General features: G+C 40.9%; 1 protein-coding gene across 1 annotated transcript in view; it reads right to left on the bottom strand.

Moving 5' to 3' along the window:
* The window catches only part of TRIM33 (tripartite motif containing 33), a 150,831-nt gene extending 145,502 nt beyond the window's left edge, over positions 1 to 5,329 (bottom strand). Inside the window, 2 exon segments of the mRNA XM_010831022.1 lie at positions 24 to 182; positions 5,238 to 5,329. Coding sequence (XP_010829324.1) covers positions 24 to 182; positions 5,238 to 5,329 — 251 coding nt within the window.
* Positions 5,330 to 7,976: the final 2,647 nt, after the last annotated feature.

Genomic DNA, 7,976 nt, shown 5'->3' with positions numbered 1-7,976 from the left:
GGAGGGAGGCGGGAACTCCGGGCGCGGGCGCGCAGCCGTCCAGGTTGCCCCTCCCGACCTCTGGGGCCCGCACGTAAGATTCCGCCCCGCTGCAGTTCCGTTCACAGTGAGCTTTTAAAGCCAGAGACTGTTGACGTTGAACTACCTTTAGTCGCGGGTGGTTAAGAGCTCGGACGCGGCCACTATACGGGGAAAAGTGGGAAAGGGTGGAAGGCCGGGACTGTTTCCCGCGGAGCGAGCGACTCTCGGGTGGCGCGGTTCCCAGGATGGGCGCATCTCCGCGGAAACCCCCCTCCGCGCGGGGTTAGACTCCCAGGCCTCCTGGGTCTCTGTGCTTTAATTGGCCGCGTTCCTTTGGATGATTGTATCTCTCGGGAGCAGTAAAGGGAGGATTTTTGTTTTTAACTGGCGGCGCACCAGAAATAGGCTGAAAAAACTCGGTGAAGAAAAAAAAAAAAACTCTTTAACCGCTATTTTTAGCTTTTTAAGGTGATTGTTTCTCTGCCGTTGCTACGCATCAGGAAACCAATCAACTGAGGCTTTTTCAGAGCGGAGATGTGCCAGGACCACACCCCAGACCTGCATCAGGAAGTGGGGGAGAGCTGATGAATGTTGAAAGCGCTTTGACTGACTGATGGGCGTCAGTTTGAGAAGTCACGCTCTAACCAATATTATGTCTCCCGAGTCCCACTTAGTGTCCGGGCGTGAGTTGAGTCGCAAATGCCCTAACAAGTGTAGGTAATAGCAGCTTTCAGGAAGGGTTGTCTTTATTTGGGAAACAAGTACTATGGCTGTTTTAATGTTCAGATCATGAAGTACTTTCCTCTTCAGACAGTGTTCCCAAGAAATGTTATTCTTGAGCTGGTTTAAGTTCTTAAAATAAGCCACCTCGAAACATTTTTCATTTATTTGTTCAAAACAGTGACCTCTTACTGTGTGGCAGGTAATGTTTTAGAGATGCTAGGATTGCAGCAGGAAACAAAGGAGACCCTTGACTTTCAAGGAGTTTGCAGTCTGTGGGAAGAGTGACGTAAATATATACAGGGAATGATAAAAGCTATGAAGGGGAAAAAAGATTTCAGATTAGAGATGATTGGGGAAGTCCTCTGTTGATCAAGCTTTGGTTCTCTTGCAGAAGAGTGTTCTAATCAGGAAAAGCAGTAAGTACAAAGGGCCTGAGGTAGACAGATTCTTGGCTTGTTACAGTCTGTGTGACTGGAGTGACTTGACAGAGACAAAGAGAAGTTGAAGAGGAGATTAAAAAATTAAAGGAGCCGGTCACATACAGAGATGATGGCTTTCAACATGCTAAACTTTTGTGTCTTGGAAAAGAACTTTGAAAAACTGCTTTCTCACCTCAAACAATTTAAGATGATCCTTAAATTTTCATCAAGAGTGTAAATAGTTGCAGACTGCCATTTCTGACATTTTGCATTACTAACATTTTTCAGTTGTCACATTAATTTTAAATCTACCCAGTGGAAAGGTAAACAGGTGGTTTAACAAGCATCATCCATTTAAAATGTACATAATCAAAAGTGTTCCACTTCATTAAATAATAATAAACATGAAAAGTAAAATGTTAATTGGGAATGTCTCTTAATGAGATGACTGGTAGTGGGTTTTTTTTTAGTTTGTATAGACATAGATGTATATAACATTACTAGGAAGAGATATAGTCCTGTATCACATTTTATTGACTTAAGTCACTACATTAAAAAAAAAGTGTGTATATGTGTATGTATACATATATACATATATAAATGAGAGTCAGATCATAAAGAGGGCTGAGTGCTGAAGAATTGATGCTTTCAAACTGTGGTACTGGAGAAGACTCTTGAGAGTCCCTTGAACTGCAAGGAGATCAAACCAGTCAATCCTAAAGGAAATCAGTCCTGAATATTCACTGCAAGGACTGACGCTGAAGCTCCAAGATTGAGGGCAGGAGGAAAAATGGGTGACAGACGATAAGATGGTTGGGTGACATCACCGACTCAATGGACAGTTTGAGCAAATTCCGAGAGATAGTGGAGGACAAGGAAGCCTGGCATGCTGCAGTTTATAGGGTAGCAAAGAGTTGGGACACAATTTAGTGACTGAACAACGAACAAGTACCTGGCACATGGTAAACATTAATGTAAAAGTAGACCCAAAGGTTCATGAAGGGAACGCAACTGGAGGTAGAAACAAAGGTACCAGAGAGAAAAATCTCAAAAGAAACCATACGTGGACTGAACTGAGCAGTGGGTATAAGGATCCTACCATTTCCCTGACTTTGGCTATCTTTTATTCCAACTGCCTTGCAAGAACATTGTAAGAAAAACACAGTTCTGAAATGAAGAGAGATTCAATCAGTGCCTAGTAGCTCTGGCTGTGGAGGAAACTGTGATGTTGCTGGTAACCAGAAGAGGAAAGAACTTTGCAGCTATCCAGAAAAGAGAAAGAGCACTGGGAGTGAGCCATGGTGAGGGCATAATTCATGAGCTGGGTACAAGAGGTTGGCAGCAGTGAGACAGAGTAGCCCAAGAGTACCATGAAGGTTTGCAATGGCCGGTTCTACCACTCTTGGACAGAGCAGCCTTGGTTGTCAGCAGGATTGGAAGCAATTCACAAAGACCAGCAGAGGAATGCTGAACTGCAGTTAAGATTTGGGGCATTTCTGTTAATGCACCATGCTTACAATCATGAGTGGGTGAGACTAGAGGATATAAAGGTGACATTTTGTGATTTAAAGTTCACTTCTCTAAACACAGGGGCATAAGCACAGGTACCTTGGTTTAGCACGTCTTTGGACTTATCAGAAAGTTCAGTTTCATAACAAGGACCTTCCTAATGCACGTGTCAAAAGACCAAAATTTAAATGGGTGATGTTGAGAAGGGCAATTTTTGTCCAGAAATAATGCCCAGTGCTCCACCATGGAAAAGCAAAGGAAGTACAGGAATGGTCTGGATGGAAGACAGGTCAGGCCCCTGGATTCTCTTACACTGATGCCAACAAGAACAAAGGCATCACCTCGGAGAAGGGTATTTGGAGGATCCCAAGAAGTACATCCCTGGAACAAACATAATCTTGGCTAGTTAAGAAATCAGAAAGGGCAGACTTGATAGCCTATCTCAGAGCTTCTAATGAGTAGTAGTTGCCCCACTGCCTTATTTCTTCAAAACCCAAATCTCAACTCTTACATGTAACATTTAAATCGATCGCATATACCAGAATTCAGATTGTGAATGGCTGTTAGAATATTTCTGTTGAACAGTCCTGATTTAAATAAGACTCCTGTGGTTAAATTAATATATTCAGCTGAATTTTAATAATAATTTGAATTTTGATAGTAATTCCAATTCAACAAGTACTATCACTGTTTCCCTCTTCTAAAGGTTTGACTGGTAATGTCCAGCTTTTCAAAGAAATGCTGAATGCCATTTCAAAACCTATAGGAGACTGGTTTTAATTTAGATTTATAGAACTGATTATATGAACATAAAATCAATATTTAAATACTGGGAAATCCCTTTAGTGTCTCATAGAATTGAGCAAGATTCACCTGCATTTCAATTTTTGTTCATTAGACTGTAAAGGGCTGGAGATAGGTAGCAATGTCCTCTTTATCATTTTGGTCTTAACTATGCCAATCCAAAATTCCCTGTATCTAAAATTTTGCCTTTTGGGAATTCCCTGGTGGTCCAGTGACTAGGATTGTGCAGTCTCACTGATGAGAGCCTGGATTCAATCCCTGGTCAGGGAACTGTTAATAAGATCCCACAAGCCATGCAGTACAGTCAAAAAGAAAATAAAATGTTGCCTTTTACTTAATGAAAGGCATTTTAGTGTGGTTTATGTAAGATATCAAAGAATATTTAACACTTCACATTTTATTGATGACCTATAATAGCAAATGCTTTTAAAAGTCGATGTGACAGGATATGAGCAAGTTAAACTTTGCTTGTAAATCCTTTCAGTCTTAGACTGAATTATAATTCAGGGTGGTCTTTAAACGACTATTCAAAAACACATGAAACTGTGAAACTCCTGTACACTGTGATTTGTAATATTTTTGCAAACTCATTAGAAGGATTAAAGTACAGGAGGTATGCCATCAGCACACATTCGTAACTTATGTCATCATAAGACTTAATTAAAAACAAAATCTTAAAAAAAAAAAAATCTTAGAAAAAATAAAATTTATTTCTCAGCATTTCATGATGTTGGGCAAAGTGCACTTTGATTTCCTGGTGCTCTGTTTTCTGAGTTTGAAAACCGCTAGTACCAAGAAAAGTCTTCCCAGGCGGTGCTAGTGGTAAAGTACCTGCCTGCCAATGCAGGAAACATAAGAGACGTAAATTTGATCCCTGGGTTTGGAAGATCCCCTGGAGAGCAGCATAGCATTCCATTCCAGTATTCTTACCTGGAGAATTCCAAGGACAGAGGTTGGCTGTAGTCCATATGGTCGCAAAAACTCTGATACGACAAGTGACTTAGCCCTCGTGCACAGAGTACCAAGAAAAGAGGGACAAATGACAGAATTCTAAGTTCTAGCTCTTTGGCTTTTCTATATTTCTAAAGCCTTCCAAGGCACATGGTTAATCCCAATAATAAAAATAACATCTAAACAGCAATTTACAATTTGTAAAGTGATTTCACACACATTATTTCTTGCAACCAGTAAGATACATTCCAATTTAGATAATAAACAGACTTCATAATGTGAGTATACTGTAGCGTATTAGCTGTCTGTTGTCACACAATAAGGTTATTTTCCATTTTTGCTATTATAAATAATATTGTGATAAGCATTGCAATGAATAATACTTTGCATGTCTATAGTTATTTTTTCTGAATATTCCTAAAGATAGAATTGCTGATTCAACAAGTATAGCCATTGTAAAAAAATTAAGATGTAAATAAAAGTTATTAGGTTATTAAATAACTAGATTGTGCTTGATGTTTTTGCCACTACAAATAAAGATAAGTTAATGTGCAATCTGTTTTTCAGATTTGTTTCTAAAGTTCTGTTTCCTCACATCCCACTTACTCCTCAATCTCTGGCATGGCTTCCATTTCCAACAGCTCTTGCTAAGGTCATCAAGGACCTCCATGTTTTTTTAAATCCAGTAGATGTATTTTTTCCTAACCTTATTTGTCTTCTCAGTGGGATTTCATATCTTCAACTTTCATATCTTCAAAGTCTTCTAGAATCACTTTCTCCCGTAGTTTTCATGATACCACACTCTTCTACCTCTTCTGCTGTTTTTCTTTTACAAACTGTGTTGGGGTCCCTAAGAACAGACTAGAAGAACTCACAGGACTCACAAACGCTGGTATACTCATGGTTATGGTATATTACAGTGAAATGAACAAATTAAAATCAGCAAAGGTAAAAGGTGCATGGAGAAAAGTCCACAAGAAAACAAGCACAAATTCCAGGTGTCTCCTCCCAATGAAGTTGCATGCACTAATTCTCCCAGCAATGATTTGTGACATTTTGTGAAGTGTTACCAAACAGACAAGTTCACCCAAGCCTTGGTATACAGGGTTTTTACTGTGGGGGAGAGTTTGTCCCATAAGGTATGGGATCACCCACATAACTGACCTCAGCTGTTTGAATTCCAACCGGCAGAGGTCAAACTGATACATCATAGCCCAAGGCCTCAAGCATGCTAAAACAGGCATTCAGCATAAATCACACTGATTCAGCCAAAGTAATAGAGTGTGGCCCAAGGCCTCAAGTATACCTAGGACTCTTGCTAGGCAGAGTAGTCCAAGGGCTCAGAGGTTATCTCCCAGGAATCAATCAAGGACTAGTTCTAAAAACAAGCCCTTCTTTTGACTGAGCAGGGTTTGAGTAATACACGTCTACTAAGTTAGCCCTTTGCTGCACTCAGACTTACTCAAAGTTGGGCTTTCTGAAATATGCTCTAGACCCCCTTCTCAATAAGGTTTTGTTCCCCTGGGCAAACTCATCATGTGCACCTTCATGTGCCATCCATACAATGATAACTCCCAAGTATATGACTTTCAGTTCAGTTCAGTTGCTCAGTCATGTCCGACTCTTTGCAACCCCATAAATCACAGCACACCAGGCCTCCCTGTCCATCACCAACTCCCCGAGTTCACTCAAACTCATGTCCATAGAGTCAGTGATGCCATCCAGCCATCTCATCCTCTGTCGTCCCCTTCTCCTCCTGCCCCCAATCCCTCCCAGCATCAGGGTCTTTTCCAATGAGTCAATTCTTCACATGAGGTGGCCAAAGTATTGGACTTTCAGCTTCAGCATCAGTCCTACCAATGAACACCCAGGACTGATCTCCTTTAGAATGGACTGGTTGGATCTCCTTGCAGTCCAAGGGACTCTCAAGAGTCTTCTCCAATACCACAGCTCAAAAGCATCAATTCTTCGGCACTCAGCTTTCTTCACAGTCCAACTCTCACATCCATACATGACCACGGGAAAAACCATAGCCTTGACTAGACGAACCTTTGTTGGCAAAGTAATGTCTCTGCTTTTGAATATGCTATCTAGGTTGGTCATAACTTTCCTTCCAAGGAGTAAGCATCTTTTAATTTTATGGCTGCAATCACCATCTGCAGTGATTTTGGAGCCCCCAAAAATAAAGTCTGACACTGTTTCCACTGTTTCCCCATCTATTTCCCATGAAGTGATGGGACCAGATGCCATGATCTTCGTTTTCTGAATGTTGAGCTTTAAGCCAACTTTTTCACTCTCCTCTTTCACTTTCAACAAGAGGCTTTTTAGTTCTTCACTTTCTTCTGTAAGGGTGGTGTCATCTGCATATCTGAGGTTATTGATATTTCTCCCTGCAATCTTGATCCCAGCCTGTGCTTCGTCCAGCCCAGAGTTTCTCATGATGTACTCTGCATATAAGTTAAATAAGCAGGGTGACAATATACAGCCTTCACGCACTCCTTTTCCTGTTTGAAACCAGTCTGTTGTTCCATGTCCAGTTCTAACTATTGCTTCCTGACCTGCATACAGGTTTCTCAGGAGGCAGGTCAGGTGGTCTGGTATTCCCATCTCTTTCAGAATTTTCCACAGTTTATTGTGATCCACACAGTCAAAGGCTTTGGCATAGTCAATAAACCAGAAATAGATGTTTTTCTGGAACTCTCTTGCTTTTTTGATGATCCAGCGGATGTTGGTAATTTGATCTCCGGTTCGTTTACCTTTTCTAAAACCATAGCCCAGATCAATTAACATCTCCAGAAGAATGTCTCAAAGGCACCTCAATGTCAGCCTGTCCAAGACTCAGTCCTCTTTTCTCCAAACCTCCTTTTCTTCTTCCACATTCCCTATCTCAATAAATGGTGTTTTGCACTAGAAAGGAAGATATTTAGTAGATACTGACAGATTAGATACAGAAGAGGATCATCCTTAAAACACAACTTCTTACATTCATATTCATTCTGTTAGCCAGTCCTGTCAATTTGACTCTAAGTATTTCCCCAAATCACTCCACTGTTCTCCATTTCCATTGTCACCACAATCCTCCTTTCTGCATGCACTGTGACTCCCCCGTAATCCACTGTCCAAACTGTAGTTAGGGACTCCCCTGCTGGTCCATTGGCTTAGAGGCTAAGACTCTAAGCTCCCAATGAAGTGGCCCAGGTTTGATCCCTGCTTGGGGAACTAGATTCCACGTGCTGCAACTTAAGAGTTCACATGCTGCAACTACAACCCGGTGCAGCCAAGTAAGTAAATAAATAAAAATAAAATAAATATTTAAACTGCAGTTAATCTTTTCAAAGGAAACTGATCCTTTCTTCCCCAATCCTTATCTTCATGACTTTTTCTTGCTCTTAGGATTAAAAACAAAATCCTTAAGGTAAAAGAATGCTTGTTTCATATGTCTAATATGGCCTGGACTACTTCACCAACTACATAATACCCCACTTCCCCCTTGCTTTCTGCGTTCTAGCTACACTGGCCTTTCACTTTCTTCACTGTTCTGTGCCCCTT

This window comes from Bison bison, unplaced genomic scaffold, assembly GCF_000754665.1.
Source record: "Bison bison bison isolate TAMUID 2011002044 unplaced genomic scaffold, Bison_UMD1.0 scf7180017864519, whole genome shotgun sequence".
Lineage (NCBI taxonomy): Eukaryota > Metazoa > Chordata > Mammalia > Artiodactyla > Bovidae > Bison > Bison bison.
The sequence above is the reverse complement of the archived record's forward strand: the minus strand, read 5'-3'. Positions and strand labels throughout refer to the sequence as shown.